Genomic DNA, 20,477 nt, shown 5'->3' on the forward strand with positions numbered 1-20,477 from the left:
ATAAAGTAACTGTCAGATTTTAAGTATCTGGTAAAATATAATCAATTAATAGTTATCTCTAATACTGCCATTAAAACACTCATCTCAGTGCCTTTAAAACTGCTTTGGCTTTGGGTGACATTGTTATTTAAAATTCTAGATTAAAGCCAGGAAAACCAAGAATTCTCCTTTGGTCATGGACTGTTCACATTATTTGGTTGGTTTTTTCCCCTTTTAAAATTTTTTTTGAATGTAGTTGATATATCAAGCTCGTATTCAAATCAGTTTCAGACAAATAGCAGCTTCTACTACTTAAAAAGACAAAGCTGAAAAACTGATCTGAAAATGCATCATTGCTTGTTAACTGTTGCAGAACCATCCCTCTCCCCATCCTGAGCTCTGCAGCACCCATTGAGGGATCTGTCCTCTGAATATTTTGGTGGGGGAGCACACGTTCTTGGACCACGTGAAGTGATGGGAATGCTCTTCCAGGCACTCCTGGTGTTCCAGTATCAGGAAGAGCACCAAAGACTAAACTCCCTGGGACACAAGCCCATTCACTTAACGTGGTCAGCACATCTGACTTTCAGTACGCAGCACAGCTACACTACCTGCAGACAATTACTGGTGAATTTCCAGACACAGGTTACTCTGAAGACACCTAATGGTACAGCTACAGTTCTCCTGCTCCATTTTGAGGCTGAATATTTGGAACATGAATAATGCCGTTAACCCAGGAGAATTAGGTAAGCCCCATGGTTTTCCAATGACTTAGTTTTTGTCTGCACTAATTTTGCCTCCAAATCTGCATGTCTGAAACTCCACACTCTTCAAGTCTGCTTTAAGTGATTACGTCTTCTCAGTAAATCTTAGATTGTTCTTTCTTCTGGCTGCAGAGCTGTCTGCCTGCAATTTCTCAAAAGAGAGCCAGGATTTCATATCCATTGGCCCCTGCATTCCTGCCAAAGCCCTGCAGAAATGAGAGCTGCTGCAGCTGCCAGGGTTTATTTACACACATTCCTGCCTCAAATTGAATTAATGAGCATAATATAACTCAGGCAATGTCCTCCACAGCTCTTGTTTCTCTTTGCCCCTCTTGACATTTCTTTCTCTCACACAACCTCTCTTGTAGTCTGTCTTAAAGCAGTATTTAAAGTAATTCTGGTGTAAAAAAGTAATTGCAGATGCATTCAGGCTGATAAACGTGGACATACCTGCTTCCAGCCTAATTTATGGAAAGCCCAGGATCACCTTAATGACAATTCAGAAGGTTAAATAGAACTTATTTCCTCTGTTCACTCCAAGTTTGCCAGTTTAGCAACAGACTTCAACATTTAATTACTCAAAGATCCGGCCTTGCAGAGAGCTCTGATACAACAGATGAGCGCAGCTGATGTTACAACGTATCTATAGCCGTTAATGTTCACACACTATATTTAGTAAGCCATTCCTACAGGCGTCTCCAGCCCATTTCCGTCTTCAGGAATCTGAAATTCCGCACCCACAGCATAAGGGAACCCACCACTAACAAGCCCTTTAGGCACTCTGTGGACACATCACATACAGGAAGCTTCTGTTATGCTGCTAAGCAAAGTGGTGCTTCCAATATGTTACGGCAGAGACAGAGCCCAAAAATGTTTGTCCAAACATTCATGTCCATGTGACTACTGAACTCCGTTCTCCCCTATATTATCACCCCATATAGAATGTATCTCTCACACACTGTATGCAACACATGAGGCTTGAAAGGCATAGAACAGAAGCCATATACTTCTACTGGAAGAGTGTTAAGAGAAAATGAATAAAATCTTTTGTGATACATACATATGCTACATCAGCACTTAATCAGCAACATTCACAAAAATATGGCTGGCAACAGACGGGGTCCACCTGTGTCACAGTGGGAAAAGGATCTTTGCACAAGAATCAGCAGATGTCACTGAAAGAGCTTCAAACTAGATCTGAAGGGTGAAAGGGATAAAAACAGGCTCACCAGATACAAGCCTGGGGGTGGCATTCCATAAGGGATGGTGTGCTAGTGAGATTCTTTGGATGATGTCACAGTGGAGGTAGGGAGGGAGATCCATGCAGCAGCAAAGATGCAAGGGTTACTTTACTGATGTGTTAGAAACCATGGAAGCTCATGAGTATGGTCTTGTAGGAATTAGGGCTTCTCCCTGAAAAGCTGGCAGCATGGGCAACAAAGAGGAGGAGCTGGAAACCCTTGCATAGGAGGAAAGCTAATGATGCATTAAAGGGAACATGGTGGGATGACACACAACGGGAGTGCTACAGTGGCTGGAACCTCTTCAGATGGAATGGGCAAGGAAGGACAGCTGGTGTGGTTACTTTGTATGAGAGGGAGCCTTATAAATATCTAGAGCTTGATGATGGTGATTGAGGGTTTATGTACAAGAATCAGGGGAAAGGTCAACAAGCCAAATACCCTGGTCAGAGTCTATTACAGAGTGACCAGCCAAGATAAAGAGACAAAAAATATCCCATAAGCAGCTGGGAAAAGTCTCATGATCACTGGCCCTTATTCTTGCGGGGGAGTTCAACTTACCAGATGTCTACTGGAAATACAATATAGAGGAGAGGAAACAGTCTAGGTGACCAGTTTAATGGAAGAAGGAAAGGCTGTGGGCCTTGTCTGTTTGGACTTCAGTAAAGCCTTTGACATGAATTCCCACACCATTCTCCTGGAGAAACTGACTGCTCATGGCTTAGATGGTTGCACTGTTCCCTAGGTAAAAATCTGTCTGGATGGCTGGGCCAAGAAAGTAGTGGTGAAAGAAGGTAAATCCACTGGTGCCTGGTCATCAGTCACATTCCCTATGGCTCAATATTGGTGCCAATCACATTCAATATATTTTCAAATATCTGGATTGAGGGGATCAAGTGCAGATGACACCAAGCTGAGTGGGAATGATGATCAACTGGAGGGCAGGAAGACTCTAGAGAGGGACCTGGACAGCATGGATCCCACGGGCTGAGGCCAATTGTAGGAGGTTTAATGAGGCCAAGTGCCAGGTCCTGCACTTGGGTCACAACAACCCCAGGCAGCACTACAGGCTGGGGGCAGTGTCTGGAAAGTTGCCCAGGAGAAAAGGATCTGAGAGTGCAGGTCAGTAACTGGCTGAATATGAGCCAACGTGTGCCCAAGTGGCCAAGAAGTCTGGTGGCATCCCGGATCAGCCGTGGTGTGGCCAGCAGGAGCAGGGCAGTGACCATCCCCCTGCCCTGGGCACTGCTGAGGCCACACCTCAAATCCTGTGTTCAGTTCTGGGCCCCTCACTGCAAGAAAGACATTGAGGGGCTGGAGCGTGTCCAGAGAAGGGCAACGGAGCTGGGGAAGGGTCTGGAGCACAAGTGCTGTGAGGAGCAGCTGAGGGAGCTGGGGGGGGGTTTAGCCTAGGGAAAAGGAGGACCTTAATGCTCTCCACATCTAGCCGAAATGAGGTTGTAGCCAGGTGAGGGTCAGTCTCACCCCAGATAAAAAGTGATAAAAACAAGAGGAAATGGCCCCAAGCTGTGCTAAGGGAGATTTAGATGGGATATTAGAACAAGTTTTTTTCACTGAAAGGGTCATCAAGCATTGGAACATGCTACCCAGGGAAGTGGTGGAGTCTCCATACCTGAAGGTATGACACGCAGATGTGCATTTGGGGACCCTTGGCAGTGCTGGGTCAATGATTGGACTCTAGAGTCTTAGAGGTCTTTCCCAACCTTAATGGTTTTATGATTCTATTGAAGCTTGACAGCAGCAAAGAACTGGGGGAGGGTGTGTGTACAGCTTTCAATGTCCTTTCAAAAACTGAAATTTTGAACAAACAAGTAGAAGCCTGCTCTAGCTGCAACTCGCTCAGACCGCAAATTTTGGTAACATTTGGACTAAACAGAAGTGGTATGTCCTGAATTCCCTAACTAAAAGACAGGACACACTATGCCCAATTGAAAGGCTGATCATAATGCTGTGCTTCTGCATATAGATTATTCATATGAGGAAAATCAGGTATTTGGTGTTCTACGCCACAAAGAAGGGTCCGTGAAAAGAAGTGACTGTCTTGAGAAAAATACCGGGCAGAATGTCTGGAAAGAAGGTGAAAATGTTGGCTGCAGAAAAGCTCCTGGAAGTGGCAGAAGGTCCCAGAGAACAGGGACTTCCATAAACATGAACGCTGGGTTATGGCCAGGGACCTTCACCAGTAATACTTGCAGGTGGCACAGCAGGAACTAACCCAGCTTTCCAGACCAGCAATGACCTCCCTGCAGGGATGAGAAGTTGAGACTTAGGGAACATAACGCTGTAGGAGGATAATTCAAATTAGATTAATTAAATAGAGAAGAAGCATTAATCTTTCAGGTCCTGAAATAAACCATAGTATTCAGGTCCACTAGAGGCTGTCATTCACTTTTGTCTTGCCTGTGACAGCACTCAGCTAAACTTGAGCCCTTGCAGGCCACTTTCACTCGAAGCTGATGCAGAATAAACATGGCTTTAAGCAATTCTGCTTGCTTGCACAGAAAAAGATGACAGATACTTATTTTTCTGACTTCTAACATCAGGAGACCAGACCACACCTACTCTTCACAGTTCTAACTCTAAATTCAGTAATTTTACTTAGAAGCTCCCTCTCAGTTCTCTCTTTGGCCATTTCCAACTTTTCAATATAAGTCCATGCTCCTCATTAACATTTTCTTCCAGCTGAAATCAAATACACTTGTCACTAAACTTTTATTGGGTCTTTGAAAAACATTTTGGATTTTGTGGCTGCCTTTCACACACTTTTTGGTCTGTGTGAGGATGCCAGGGATTCAAGAATTGAACTGCTCTTCATGTCCATTCTGAATGAACAGTAATGCTGAGGCCCACCAGCTAAATGAGATTTTGCCTAACTCCAAATAGCAGAGCTTTGTATAGGTACCTGATTGACACAGCCTTATTTTCAGTTGTTCTACTCCCCACCAGATATCTGTCTGTATCTGTCTGTTACTCCATATACTCACTTCTCCCTCCTCCATGTTTTAAAATTTCTTCTTATATTGATATCCAATTTTACAGAAGCAAAATAAAAGTTAACTGTGTAACATCTTCAAAGAAATCCCTCTGATTTCTGTTTCAGAGTGGACAAACTTCACTTGAATTGGGAAAGACTTTCCCTGAATGAAGCTTCCGTTGAAGTAAACCTTCAAGTAATTACTTTTCATGCTTCTCTGAAATAGAAATAGCCTAAAAACATCCCTTTTCGTATATCTTTCTTACAAATTCTCTCAGAACCTCACAGGAAGTATTATTCTATATTTGGAAATAAAATGCCTAGCAGTCGTAGCTCTACTGAATGTACACGGACTGCTGGATAACATCCTGCTTAGATAGATACTGGAACCAGAGTCCTGATGAAGAATTACCAAAAGAAAACCCTTCAGATATTTACTAGGACAGATGCCTACTCCAAAACATTGCACAAAAGAGGTCCTTGCAAATGTGACAGCCATTTTTTGTAAAGTATATAATGACACTCTGACAACCATAGTATCTTCTCTTTGAGTCACTCACATGTTTTGCACACCCATGCAATGGCAAGAAATGAATGGAAATATGCTGTGGAAACTCATTTTTTCAGCATGTCTTTTGCCCAGTACTGGGTGCAACTCACAGCCTACTACAGGAGGAGCTGATGGCTGGTAGGTATTCATCCTTTTCCTTCTCAGAAATCTTCTAACATGAGATACAAACCATTTCAATCCAAATGAGAATGAGATGATGAAAGTAAGTTTGCATATAATATTATTCTAGCTCATTTCTTTTGAAAGGAACTGCCAGCTCCCAGATACAGAACGAGGTAAGAAGTGATAAGTAGTAGTTGCAGAGAAATGCTGTTTGACATCTTGCATTTGGGATAATTAAGCCATGTTGGGTTTAACTTTTATTCTACATTTCAGCCACTGTACTGAATCCTTCCTTCTCCTCACCCAGCATCCCCCATAAAGCACTCCATGGTACAGAGAAAGAATGTTTATACTTGCTTATCCTCTTTTGTGTGTGACAATACTACTGTCCAAGGTTTCTCTGCACTGGCCTGCTTGACTCCACCATAAGCCTGAAACTACCTTCAGCCATATCCTAGAAAGGGGGACGTGTCCAGAGCTGCAAGATGTAACTCTGCAAGATGCTCAGCAAGAGGCTGCAGCTCCTAATAGTGAAAGAAACTTGGTTTACATCATCTCTGCCTACTGAGAGGTACCACTCCTGGGTTTTTTGCTACAGAGACCAGTGGTGGCACATGCAAACATAACCAACCCCTCTGCACTTTAGGCATTATATTATGGACAGCACCTATATAATTCTGTCTTTCTCTCCTATCAGTCCTTTTGAATCCAAAGAAAACACAGCTCTCTGGAGACACTCTCCTTCCTATACCTTCTGACAAGAGTACTGTTATAAAAACACCAGCTCAAGGGCTGCAAATACCCAAATGAGAAATTAGAAATTACACTCTACAAGCCAAATGGGTGCAGTTTGACTTCTTGCACAGACTCAAAACCCCAAAGGCACTCTCAGAAGTGGCTGCATTCAATTGCTTTTTGCCTGCCACATCTGCCAATAGAGAAGCAGCACGAGATACCATCGCTGCTGTCAGCTCTTGAGTTAACAGGAAAGCCATGGGGGACAGGCTGACCCACACCAGCAGCCAGGGTACTTGGAAGGGTTGTACTCCTTCCAGCCTCACTACTCCTGAAGCCTGTGTACCTATGCTAGCCTTAGAACAATATGAGAGAGATCATTTCTACTCCTCAGGGCTTTTTGGATCAAATTTTGACATAATACAATTGGGAGGAAAAATGATCTCATGAAACATATAGTTCAGGGAGGAAAGGGAATAAAGGTATGTTTCAAATTGATCTGGAAATATTTTCCCATGTGAAATAGTTACGCTTGTCTCTTACAAAAATGAAATCCACTGGTGAAGGAAAGAAACAGTGGCATGGAGCACAAATTCAGCTAAACAAACAAAAAAATCTTCCATAAAAAAACCCCCTTTATAACATGTAAATTCAAATAAAAACATAATACGACCCTTCTGTCCCCAAGGAATGAAGGTAAAAACAACCCACCCCCAAGTATCTGCTATCTGGGCTTCCCTGAATTCATCAGAAAACAAAGTGACTTAAGTGTGACCAAAGTAAGCCATAAAACCACTAATTCCAACTCAGAGACAGTCACCTCCTGCCCTCTGGAATGTATACCATCTGCTGCTCCTCTTACTTTCTAAAGGAGCCACAGCTTCATTGCTATGAGTTTAAATGGTTTTTTAAAAACCATCTTCTGTACACAATTAGCCTGCCACCTTCCTTTGTTTCTGTCCTATCAATTATGGGAACGGCAGCATGCTGGTCTGCTTTCACGTCCTCTCTGTCATGGCCTTCCTCATCATGCCAGACTGTTTAGCCAACAACATCCATGTAGGAACAAGATATTTCTTGATGCCTTCACAGCAGCTGGAAATGTGTCTGGTTCACACACCTGGCAAGCTGGAAGAGCAGTGCTCAGCGGTGACAACGTGTTGAGGCAGACTCAAACCTCCTGGCTACAGAGCCTCTCCTGCTGCCCCCAGCCCAGCCTGTGCAGGACACTGCCAATCTACAAACTTCATCTGCGAAAGCTGCCGCAGAGGCCAAGCGCTGCTTCATGAGAAGCATAAAAACTGCTTGGCTGCTTTCCACTTATCCAACAGAAGAACAGCTTTTTCTCTGAGATGCACACAAACCCTTGTCATACATGACAAACCCACACTGCAGAGCTGCTTGGTTTTCCTCTTTAAGTTTCTAATGCAGAACACAGCCTACATCAGGAATGCTCTGATCCAGTATGGCAAATCATACATTCTTAGTTTGTCCTTGGTTGTCAACAGGGTTCAAAACACAGACTTCTTTTTAGACATGAGTATTAGTACATACAGCCTCTGGTACAATACAGTAGCTGCTCTTGTATATTTAAAAGCCAGCTGTTTCTAATTGAGAAAATACAGAATAGGATATCTTCCAAACATCTTTCCACAAACTTGCAACAAGGCTTTGCTACTTCTAAATATAGGAATAAAGCTATTTGGGAAAATTTTGAGGGACATGAAGCAATGCTGAACTCCAAATTGAGAAAGGATATAACTTCTGAAGCACTTCTGAAGTCCATTACTACAGAATGATAATTCCATTCTGAGTGAAGGAGCTTGCTACTGGACACTGCTCTTCCCCACTCCAAAGCCAATAAATTGGGATAACGGGCCAACTGCACAAAAGTGTAAATGCTCTGTATTTTTATTTAAGCTACTGAGCAGCACTTACACTTGTTAAGGCTACCTGACCTCCAAATTGACATTGCCCAGACAGTATGGCTAGAGTCACCGGTTACACCCCAACACTGAAGAAAAACCATCTGACCACCTCTGCACCTGTACAACCTGTTGGTAACCATTCCCAACCACTCCCTTTCCTATTGCTCCCCCATCTAACACACTCACCTGCTAGCCACAGTTCTTCTGCAGAGCAGGAACTAAGAAGTGAAGGGGAGCACATGAAAACTTTGGAGAAGTTTGACTGCCTCGCTCTGCACCGCCAACTCTCAAACCTGAATGAGTATTTATGCTTCTGGCTTAACACTATTTTCACATGGCTCTGTATAGGAAATGCCAGCACAGTGCTGGGCACAGCTGCATATACAGTCCTGCTTTAAAGCCTTGGTAAAATATTTCCTAAGGAGAAATTTAGTCTGGGACATCTTTTAGAAATATTTAGAACAGGTTGGCATCAAAGTTGCCAAATAGGTTAAGGGGCATGTTTTGGGGAATTAGCCTGCAGAAAATAACCATGCTTAATCTATTAGTTTCACATTCACGACTTATAAAAATATTAATTCATTTCCATTTTTTCATCTTTGTGGTGTATGACATAGTACAACACAATGCCAGAAATCTAGAAGTGAGAGATTAATTTCTGAAAGCCATGTGTGGCTCATAAAAGCAACAAACCCACTCCTTCAACAGATGCTTAAAAATATATGCATGCTTCGTTAGTCTAATTTGTCTGCTCAGAGCCTAGTCCAAAACTGCAGAAAGCATTCCAAAACCACATCAAGTGCCACGGAGACCTCTGTGCATAATAATAAAAACAAACATGATCAGCAGGCATTAAGGACCTCAATCTGCAGGCGAAGTCTGATTTGTGCATAACAGCTGGATGAAGCTTTTTCACCAACCAAAACATTGACACCACAATGTAATGTGCAACTGATTGCAGACAAACAAACCACAATCAGAACAGCCAATTTTCTAACTAGCACCAAACTGCAGAAATATGAGAAGCCATAGAGAACAACAACTGAGACCTCTGGAAAACAATTCAAATGTAGAAAAAAATATTCAGCAAAGCACAAAAAGGTACATTAAGCTGTCAGCTTTGCAGTGTGGATTTGGAAGGGCAGTAATGTGAAACCTGTTTATTACACCTCAATAATGATTATTATCTTGCCTCCAGGATTTTAGGGGATTGTTTTGTGTTGTTTCCAAGTCTTGAAAACCATGAAGTTTTCTCACATGCTTTGGTAAGAACTCAATCAGCAAGACTTCAGAGTTTCAGATCGAAGGCCAACTCCAAAACCAACCATGCAACCCAAGTCCATCACACTATTTATCTACATTACCTCCCTCCTCAAAAGCCAACAATAGTGCAATAGTCAAGGACAGCCCATCTTGCTAATGTCACGCACACAGACGAGTGGAAAGCTTTGCTAAAAGAGGCATAGATGTGTTCTTAACAGACCATTAAAACAAGCAAGTCTTGCTACTGTCACATTATATAGGATCAACACAGATCTCCACTACCAGGATCTTTTAAAAAGCACCTTTCATCCAGGTAAAGCTCACACACAGCTTCTTTAAAAGTCTTCACAAGCAGAAAGAATCTGACAGTTTAACTGAAAAAAAATAAGTATCTTCTCTCAAGGATGTGCAGAGCACCAGGAAATAAAAGCACTCCTGCAATTACAGCTATGAAAGTGGCCCTTACATAGAGTTGTTCCAGCTCTGCTGGTGGTAAAATTTATTTGGACTGTGAGTCAAGAAGTCTTCTCCCCAATGCAGCGCTATAAAGGTAACTGGGAAGTACAGCAGCCCCAATTTCAAAACCTCCAGCCAAGAGGTTTTGATGAGGTGGGCCTCCTAATGACATCCTAAGATCAAGATGATTGTTAAACCCCAGTTCTGCCACATGACCACATGCAGCACAAAGCAGAAGTCTAAAAAATTAGAAACACCAGCCTGCACTTTAAAATAACCACAGCACATGTCTCTCTCAAAACCAGATTAAAACCCCACTCCTCCAGGCAGAAACAATGAGACTGATACTCATCTTCCTAAAGATATTTCCTTAATGGTAACAACAATTAGGAATACTCCTTTTCCTCTCAACCCTACTCTCCCTTAAAACACTAAATATTTCGGCTCAAAGTGGGGAAACAAGATACCTGTTTTTCTTCATCTTAGATAATGTCTAGATCAAGACTCAAAGCATGACCACTTTCAAAGCATGCTCTTGTACACATATGCATGCTTTCAGGTACAGGTATTCAGGGGTAGAAATACCCACACACAGACTTTAATTCCGTACAGTGCAATATTATTACTGTGAACCTAAGTACGCTTCAATTCCAATTAAGAAATCAATACAAGTACAGAGCGTTAGCAGCATATTTCTTACACTGTATGTATGATTCATATAAGAAATAAGCACAAATGTTAGCAATCACTGTTCCCTTCAGGGCACCAAATCTCCATCCCCAGGCAAACAAACAAAATACCCAAGATGGCACGAGGGCAGGACTGTGGCTAATGTGCTCATCAACAAAATACCACTGGGTTATGAGCTACAAGCTCCATAAGTTCAAGGACATGATAATTAAATTGGAACTCACATCCTCAGAGTGGCACATTTCTGTACCACTTCTTCCAGTTAATGAGTATCAAACTAGGTAGCTCTTTGTAAAAACACAAACATCTACCCACTTTCAAAAAACTGTGGTGATAACTCATAATTACCCATAAGGTGGGAAAGGATTCATATATTGTACAAAATACTGTCATCTGGAAGAGACCATTCAAAAGCAATCGGTTCCCATTAAAGCACCTTGGCTCCGAAGGCAAGACAGAAAAAAAAGGCACCAACTTTTCTCGGTGTCACTGTTCTCTGTAAATATATTAAAAAAAATTCTCTTGAAAAAAATTTAAAAATTTAGGAAATCCAAGAGAGCTACCAGAGAGTTTTCTTGTTCTTACATTATTATTTCTTATACTATCAAAGAGAAATTTTGTGTCTGAAAAGGTCCCCTCAAAGCAGACAGAGTTTGTTTCCAAAGTACCAGATGTCATACTATTGGAAAATTTCTATTAAGGCCTATTGAGATTTTAATCACAGCTTTATCTTAATATGTCACATGTATTTGATTATTAATATTGTAGTGGAAAGAGAAGAAATATGTTGACTCTGACAAGAGAGAATAAGTATGTTGCTTCCCTTTGCCCTCAAGGAGGAGAAATGGTATTTTCCTGTGAGAATGCTCAAGATATTATGGGCAAGAGAAAGAAATACTTAGTGCAAACAGTTTAACAAATCCCAGCAGAAACAAAGCATCACATAAGTCTGCTAGGCTTCATGTCAACATTTGGTGAAACAACAGAATAAAATTTTTTGCACCTCCTGTGCCTTCTACTGATGGCACAAAATCCTGGTTAAAATGATGGTTAAAACCAGCTCCCTTCAAGTGCTATAAGATTTGCTTAGTACAAGGATCTAAAATATCCTGGAGATCAGTTTATCTGAAGATAAACACACTAGCAAGATCTGAAACAAGAACAAAGCTTTTAAGACACCTTGATTACTTATGAATGAACAAAATAATACAGCAAGAGGAAGCAGCAAGGCAACTCATTTTACTGACTGGAGCCTAGTAGAGTCCCAGCTCATTTCACCATAAGCTGGTTTCATGACAGCAACCGATTACTCAAGAGACTTTGTGGGAGTTAATGCAAGTGGTAAACAAGCTCCCTTTACCTTGGGAGCTTTCCTTGATTTTACAAAAGGATAAAAGAGAAAAACCCCACATTTCTGAAGTGCTGCTCCTTCTCTCAAAAATACAAGAAAACTGGTAGAATGATATTGATCCCCTCTAGCGCACACTGAAGGGTGTAAACCAAGAATTTTAGTATTCAAAAATCATCTCTCTAGAATGAAAACTTATCCTTAACATTTTAGATTGATAATTACTGATCCAGGTACACAGCTCCACAAGTACTGGACTGGATGCTCCACCAGTTAAGGTAAGTGTGTTCTCCATTTGAAAAAAAAAAAAAAAAAAGAAAAAGAAAAAAAAGAAGATAATATTTTCATCTTGGCAAGATATTAGTACCACTTCTCAAGTCATAATGTCAGAAAATCAGAGCATAAAATGAAAGGTTAAATACAAACACTTTCTAAAAACTTACTTAAGAAAAAACAAAGCCTTACTAATATGAAGGTTTTGTTCCAAGACCTGTGGTTTTTATATGCTGCAGCAAATGTTGATGACCACCACAACATGAATTTTGCTTAAGTTGCAATAAAAAATAAGGGTCACTTTTGGAAAAAAAGAAAGGAAACAGCAAGCTAAAGCCCATAGTTTGGCTCCTTATGTGTGACGTAACATTTTACCATATTGTTTATATTTTAGAAGGCTGACATGTTAATGGCAGCACTAAAGTCTGCTATGGAGGACAAGTTCCTGACTCTGCATGATACAGAAGTCAAACTCCTTCCCAATATACGAAAATGTGAATTAGAGCTGCTGTATGTGCTGTGAAACCTGTGAAGATTGCCATGAAATACTAGCAGAGGACTGAGGCTTTGTCTGTCAGTCCCTTACTCGTTCATCCCAGCCTGTCAGCTGTCAGTTTTGGCTGTAAAAAGCTGTCTATGAAAATGTATCGTAGCCTCCATTATCCTCAGCGTTTTAGAACACAATATTAAAATATGTATTAAGCCAGAATAGCAACAAAACTATGCCTGACTGCTCTTGTTGAATACAAACATGGGAGTAATCTCAAAAATCTAAATGGCTTGCCAACACTTGACTTTTTTATTATCATTTTCTAGTACACAAGGGCAGTAACCTAAGCAATATAATTTCTTGAAATTATTAGATAGCTTTTCTTCTTTCTGTGTGATAAGCCACATCTTTGCATTGAAGTTTAAACTTACAACCCAATAGATTTTTCTGGTAAATTTGAAAGCAGTTCCACCTCTACAAAATAACTTTTTATCATACAATTATAAAATCCTTAATTGTTACAATTGTTAATCTTAAAACCCCTATTTTAAATATGCACAAGGCTCTTGAGTTGATTTTGACAGGCCTGTGATTTGATCTTCTCACCAGGGATTGAAATTATGATACCTAAGGAAAAAATTTACCACCTGGAGCTCAGCTGACATGAAAGGAACAAATCCAGAATTCCTCCAGTACCATAATCAGTAATGTATCAGCTCTCCTTCTGCTTCTGACCATCTCATTCTATTCTCAAGGAAATTCTGTTTATTTAAAATGAATGAAAGTAAAAAGCAACAATATGAAAAAAAACATATGGAAAAGAACAAAGCCATGACAAAACAAAATCACAAACCAAATATGACATTTTGTCAAAACCACAAAATCTTGCCAGGATTAAACACTAATAAAAGAGCCAGTCCCACTGCCATCACAGCAAATTGGGAATTGTCAAATAGTATCCACAGTGCACGTAATCATGGATGATGTCAGTTTGGGGGAGAAAAGGAGCTCATGAGGAGATTAGGCTGAATGAATACAGGGACTAAGAAAAGGTTAATATGAAGTCCAAGCGCTCCCACTAGAGTAAAAGTCTTTTGCCAGCACTGTGTGAGTGCTGAGGAAGCGGAGGCAGCAGTGCTGGCGACAGCCAGGCTGCTGTCCCCAGAGCCAGGCGTGGGTACTGACCTGTCCCAGCATGTCCGGCGCGATGGGGAACGTGGGCCAGATGGCCGAGTACACGCCGAAGAACACGAGCCAGAGCAGCATGCTTCCCCAGACGGCCAGGTGACTGAACTGCCAAGGAACAGGGAGAGAAGCAGAGTCAACACACGGCACTTCCTCCATTCATCCAGCCCAGAAGTGTTTCCCTGTTCAGGTCTCTGTCGGTCTCACTCAGGCCTGTCCACTGCTCTTGGTTTGGGGCCAGTAGCACAGGTTGTTCAAACAGCATAAACCACTTCTCTTTAATCTTTGCCACATAGCAGAGCAGACAGATAGTCTTCTCAGCCAATCTGTCTTATTTGGAGCTCTGAAAACTCGTCAGATTTTCCTTGGAACCATTATTTTTCTCATCTAGTTCCTGTATCCTGTCATGCACATGCCAGATTCAACATATAAATCAAGGTAGAAATTTTCAAAGGCGCAGGTTAAAGTTCACATGGGCACGTCCCTTACGGGAGCGTATATATATAAGCCATATACACCACTGACTTTCCCTGGAGGAAGATTCAGTGTTGTGTAACACAGTACCACAATCAACATCTACTGATCAACTTTGCTTTTTGTGTTTTAAAGTTGTCCTAATTGATTTATAGGTATGCAATGCAGCTTACATCTTTACTGGTTCTTCAGTCTGTAGACTCACTAAGAGAAAATAAAAGAACTATTAAATGACCAAGAACATATCCAGCACAAATGTCTTTTCAGTTGCATTAAAGCAATTTTTCCTACACACCCAAACTGTTTTTCTGTTCAGGGTGATTTAAGTTGTTTTACTTTTACATTGCAGTGGATGGAACCAGTAATTTCAGTTGTAACAAGCAACTGAGCTCATTACTGGCTCCAGCTTTTCTGGATGCCAACAACTCCTGCGGCTGATGACTTTGGCTCCAATTCAGAGAAGTACCTGCATAAATCTTAATTACTAATTACATATGAGTCCAGGAACACGGGAATGAATTCACATACTGGGTGCTGGTGGACACAGCGTGGTTTTTCAGCTCTCAGTTTTATACTTCCTACTGGATGACTGTGTCTGTTGACTTTTTAACAGTATGTCTGAGAATCAAAGAAGTGTCTGAGTATTGTGTTCTGCTTGCTGTGAGATAAGTACAAACTTCTGGAAGAAGAAGAAGATTGCTCCTAATTTGCAAACGCTGGACATCCTGAGAAAGGACAGCTTTCTCCAGCACAGGCAGTGAAAACAAGCAAGTAAGGAGCATGCAGCACCAGGGCACACTGGCAGATAGTTGGGATCAACTAGAGGCTACCTTACAGTAGAAGCATTCATACGACAAAATGTCAGAGACAATGGAAAGAACACTCTTCTAGGCACTCTCAGAAAGCTGGAATTTTGTTCAACCCTGAAAGCTGCTGGGCTAATAATAAGCAAGACATAGGATAGGCCCTTCCCTGGAGAGACATAATGGGCAGGAAGATTTGTTTTCAAACTACTATTTATTCTGTTTCACCCAGGAGATCTGACTTCAGTAAACAAGCAACTCCTTATTTAAAACAAACAAACAAGAAACAAGCTAATGAAAAAAACCCAGCACCAAACCCACACATAACAAACAAAAACCTCCAAATACCCACATACATGCTCAATTCAGTTTTAATGTGAACAAAAGTAAGAAACTGAAGGATTAAAAGAAAAACAAAAACGCTTGGAGGACAAGAGGGATATTATCTTTTCAGTCTACTTTTCTGAAAACTGGGCACAATTCACATCAACATTCCAACTAGAAACCTGGCCTTAGTGAGCAACTGTAGTGCTCAGCTTCCCAAAGACCAAGTACTGCAAGGCTGCTGCAAGAAGTTATCTTTAAGAAAAGTCAGCCCCATGCAATGGCAGAACAGCACCATCACTGCTTTCTGAAAAGGATGTGACACCTTCTCTTGAGCCACAGCCTTCCTCTAAGACAAGTGGACAGAAGGCTCAGGATAGCTTGGACTGGTGCTTCCCTAGCTCCTGGAATTTTTGACAAAAAACAGTAAAAATAAAAGCGAGCAGAGAACCCAATCTCAGATAGAGCCTTATTTTGTAAGACGCGTATTTATACTACTGAAATTACCTCAGTTGTTTTTTTTTGTTTGGTTGGTTTTTGGGGGGTGTTTTTTTGTTTGGGTTTTGTTTTTTTTTTTTGGTCCCACTCAGGTTTTTCTTTCCATTCTGCTGCTAGGACAGTTTTCAAGTTTTGCAGATCTTCACCCTTTCCAGCCGAGCAGACTTTGCTCATTTTATACTGTCTTTACCTTCTTCTCATGGTTGTCCCAATCATCTCATTATCTCAGGCTTACTATATCTGCCCAAACTGCCTCTCTGCCTTTAAAAGAGCTTCTACATTCTGGAAGAGCCCTCCTTGAAAATCTTCCTTACAGTCACCGCACCAACCTTTGCACTGTTGATTCTCCACTGCATTTACCCCAGAGACTTCACATGCAAAACCAGAAGTGAGCACATCAGATGTGTTAAACAAGAAATCAAGGTTCTTGCATAAAAACTAGACCAAGTGTGTGGGTCACCCATGTGCCCCACTTATCTGAAACAGTTCCTAGAGTGTGGTAAAGCAGTGATGAAAAAAGCTGTGTGTGTTTGGGGGAAAGCCTACTGCAGCGTTCCAGATAGGCCACATGTAACATGAAGCTACTCCACCCAGCTTCAATGTGTGGATTTTATTGTTCATGTTACCACTTCTATCACAGTCCTTCTTTCCACACTACCTACTGGATATACCAGACTCTCCAACACTTTGACTATGTTATTTATTTAAAGTTTTCCGCTGAAACCACCGTGCTCTCCCAAGTGGCAGTGTCCCTCTCACTCTCTAGAACAAATTGCCTGTAACCAATCCGTGTGATGATGGAGAAGAGGCTTAACCCGGTCTTGTAAATTTAATACTCTTCAAGCAACCTAAAGATTCTCTGTGTGTTGATTCACACAGAGCTGAAACTATAACCAACATCAGATTTTGAGATTATGACAGTCACTGTTCCAAGCAATGGGACAGGATTTAGGAGTATATATATATAAAACATTGATTCTAAACAACTGTTATGTGAATAACAGTAATTTCTCTATAAAATGCCAGTGTTCTAGAGCTCCAGTATCTACTAAATGTAATGATATCTTTTAAAAAGAAGTTTAGAAATGAGGGGATTATGATTATCCCCAAGTGACTGAAAAGACATCCATTGCCTAGCTAGGGAAGAAAAGAGAAATCATCAAACAATTCACAACCAAACAGGTTCTAAACAAGCTCCCTTGCCTTCAGTGCAGACTTGGTTATCTGCCTTTCTGGTGCACAAGGATTTTAATTTAAGGATTTTTCAATTAAAAATGTTGATGCACAACACAGAACTGATGCATAAGCAACAGTAGAAGACACTCAGATTTTATTTTCAGATGAGAGAATGGGGCAGAAAATATTAACATCTCCCTAACAATTAAATAACCCATATAGATAACATTTCATCCTTAAAATTCAGAACAGATGTCAGCTCATTGATCTTCACAATTCCTCTGGGAGGAATGAAATATGCCATTTTACAACTAACAGAAGCAATGAGGTTAACAAGATCTAAGCCAAACCCTCCAAGAAACGGGTAGAATAAGAATGTGTGTCCTCAAAACATCTTAGTCTTGAGGGCAGAGTTTCTTTGCATGGCATGAAAACTGGATAAAGTATCTTACTGGTGTGAAGAAAAAGGGACTCCATCAAAATTTTTAAAAAATAGTGTTTCAGAGGGGCTAGGGGAAAGGTACTGAAGGTTCATCAACACAGGAGCCCTCCCCTCCCTGTCCCTCACACTCTTCGGAACTCACTGGCCTGCTGGATTCTGTCACCTAGCAGTAACAGAACACTTGCCCATTTCAAGTAAATAAATCAAAGTACCTCTTTAACTAACATCCTTATTACACTAAATCTCAGAAAAAAACAAAACAAAACAAAAACAACCACCCCCCCCAAAAAAACCCCACAACCCCCGCCCCCCCCCCCAAAAAAAAAAAAAAGCCAAAAGAACTCAACCAATGTGAAGTTATCACTAATTCTTTTTAACCTGTTCAAAGATGCTTTCAAAGCCCAGTTGTTTATCTGTGGGCAGACACCTTTCATTCCCTATTGAATTAATTTTGAAGGAGCTACAGAGTACAAAGGATCATTTCCTTGATCCATTTTCCTAAGCAATTACAGAGGTATGTTTGACTACATGCAAAATTTTCCTCATTTTAAGTAGAGATGTTGACAATACACTTTTAGTGTACTCTTCCCACTTCTGTCAGGCTGCCCTTTTTCATCACAGATATCATGCGATCTATGAGTTCATTCCTCTCACATTCTGTACTTAGGAAGCTTAGCAGTCTATCCTTACATGAAGGACCCAATTAAAACTCTGAAGTCCCAAATGATTTTTAGTACTTCTTATCTGTATTAATGCTCATTAAGGAGGAAGGTGTGCTAATAAAATAAAAAAATACTGGAAAGTACTTACTCTTGTCCATGCAGTTGTTTCCAAGCCGGCTTTCAGACAAACAGTGACTACAACATACTGCAAGGGAAAAAAAAAAGAAAAGAAAACAACTTCATGACTAACACTCTCAAACTCCAAGGTGTTAATGGTCCAATCTCCCCTTTACACCTAAAAAGCTATTACTATTTAGGGAGCAACCCAAGAACTTTGCAGGGGATGGGGGAAGGACAGAGTAGGAGCTATTGTTGGTGCATGTCTGGGAAAAAAAATTTAAAAGGAAGAGGGAAAATCACACAGACAGCATCAGATTGATTTTATTTTACTCACACACTTTCTTCAGGTTTACCATTTTCCCATGGTGAAAAAAAAAGCTGGAAAGAAATTCTACCATTCAAAAATCGCTAGGATACACAAACTTACAGTGTAAACTATGTTTCCAACAAATAAATAGTCAACGCCCTGTCCGTTTGTGAATACTGCATCTGAAAGAAGACAATAAAAAAGATCACATTTGTTATCAGTTTACCAGCCTAATGGACAAAAGAACAAGGAGATTTTCAGGAGAAAACAACTGGTCCCAACCTTTCCTTTTTGAACATCAAAACGCACTCTTATAAGCTGTGAGGTAATGGTAGTGCAGAAGCTGTGCTCAGCCCCGCCTCAGACACGGTGCTCGGATAGAGCACGTATCCATAGTCCTGGCTGCCAGAAGCTGGCCTAGCAAAAGGGGCACTGTTCACCAGACCCTAACATGTAATTTGCCTGTAAGAACTGAGGTATGTCACTGTTTCTGTTGCTATCTGTCCTGTACTAACTGTCACCCCTAACAATACTTATTATTTGCGTGCCTGTGATGAAAGAGCAGTAAAACACCAACTGACTTGTGGCGAAAAGAGAGCTCAATTAAGAAAAGCAGTGATGGTTTCATCTGTAAAGTACACATACAAACATGTATATCTCACTGGAGGTTAGTTCAATAACTGAGCAGCATTCAGTCTCTGCCCACCCGTTCTCTACCAAGTGCGCACAAGGGTGAGTACGTACACGTAAATCTATTATTTGAAAGTGCCAAGCTTGGCAATACTTCAAATGTCATTTAGTCTCTCAGTCCTTGCTGAATCAAACTGGAAAAGTATGAAAACACCTTCAACCACCACACGAATGCCCAATGAACTTGTACTCACAGGAGTTTTCAAGCATTACTCAAGTCTGATAAGTATTGATATTTTCACATGTTTTAAGACAACTGATAGGGAAATACATGAACAGCAGGGACAAAAAGGCTTAAGATAAAACCTTGGATTCATTCCTAAACACATACTGCCTAGAACAGTGCGCAGATTCTACCATGATGATGCCTTAAGTTTTAGTTTCCATATTATCCAGATTCTGTACTGCACTGGTATATAACAACTTCATATAAAGTGTTAGCAAGTTTTCTTCACAATTTAGTTAGACAAAACAGTCCTTTTCCAGCTTGAGAACCAAGGACACCGTTGCAGCTTCAGGCAACATGTGTAAACAACAGTATAAATGGCAAAAAGTATAAACAACGGTGAATTGAGGAGAGCAAACTAGGAGGATGGGACTTCATAACCCGAAGCTGTAATTGGACAATTAACCCCAGTGTGTAAATGGACCAAAACTTATAGAAGTGTGAAAACTCGTGACCAGTTATCTATCTTGGGTGTAGCGTCAGCCAGGCTCTTGTAGTGCCCAAGGTGTATCCTTTGAAGGCCTTTTTAATAAATACCTGCTTTATTCCTTTAACACTGTCTAGCCTCTGTTCTAGGTAGCCTCTCCAGGCATCAATAACAGTAAAATTTTGTTAAATTTATTTGAAAAACTGGATTGGACATTCTTAAACAAAGGTTGTGTGCTCCAGGATCAGTAAATTTTTAAGCCTATAAAGAAGAGTTCCTGACACCGTGACCTCTGTTGATGAAGACCC

The 20,477-nt window shown here is 40.9% G+C and overlaps 1 protein-coding gene across 7 annotated transcripts in view; it reads right to left on the minus strand.

Moving 5' to 3' along the window:
• Positions 1-20,477, minus strand: part of ATP8A2 (ATPase phospholipid transporting 8A2) — a 315,186-nt gene that overhangs the window by 84,251 nt on the left and 210,458 nt on the right. For all 7 annotated transcript variants that reach the window (XM_040057228.1, XM_040057232.2, XM_040057229.2 and 4 more), the window contains 3 exons: positions 18,947-19,008; positions 18,548-18,604; positions 14,021-14,128 (listed from right to left, as the gene is read on the minus strand). In XM_040057228.1, coding sequence (XP_039913162.1) covers positions 14,021-14,128; positions 18,548-18,604; positions 18,947-19,008 — 227 coding nt within the window. The remainder of the gene's footprint in view (positions 1-14,020; positions 14,129-18,547; positions 18,605-18,946; positions 19,009-20,477) is intronic.

The sequence above is a fragment of the Hirundo rustica genome, chromosome 2 (assembly GCF_015227805.2).
Source record: "Hirundo rustica isolate bHirRus1 chromosome 2, bHirRus1.pri.v3, whole genome shotgun sequence".
Classification (NCBI taxonomy): Eukaryota; Metazoa; Chordata; class Aves; order Passeriformes; family Hirundinidae; genus Hirundo; species Hirundo rustica.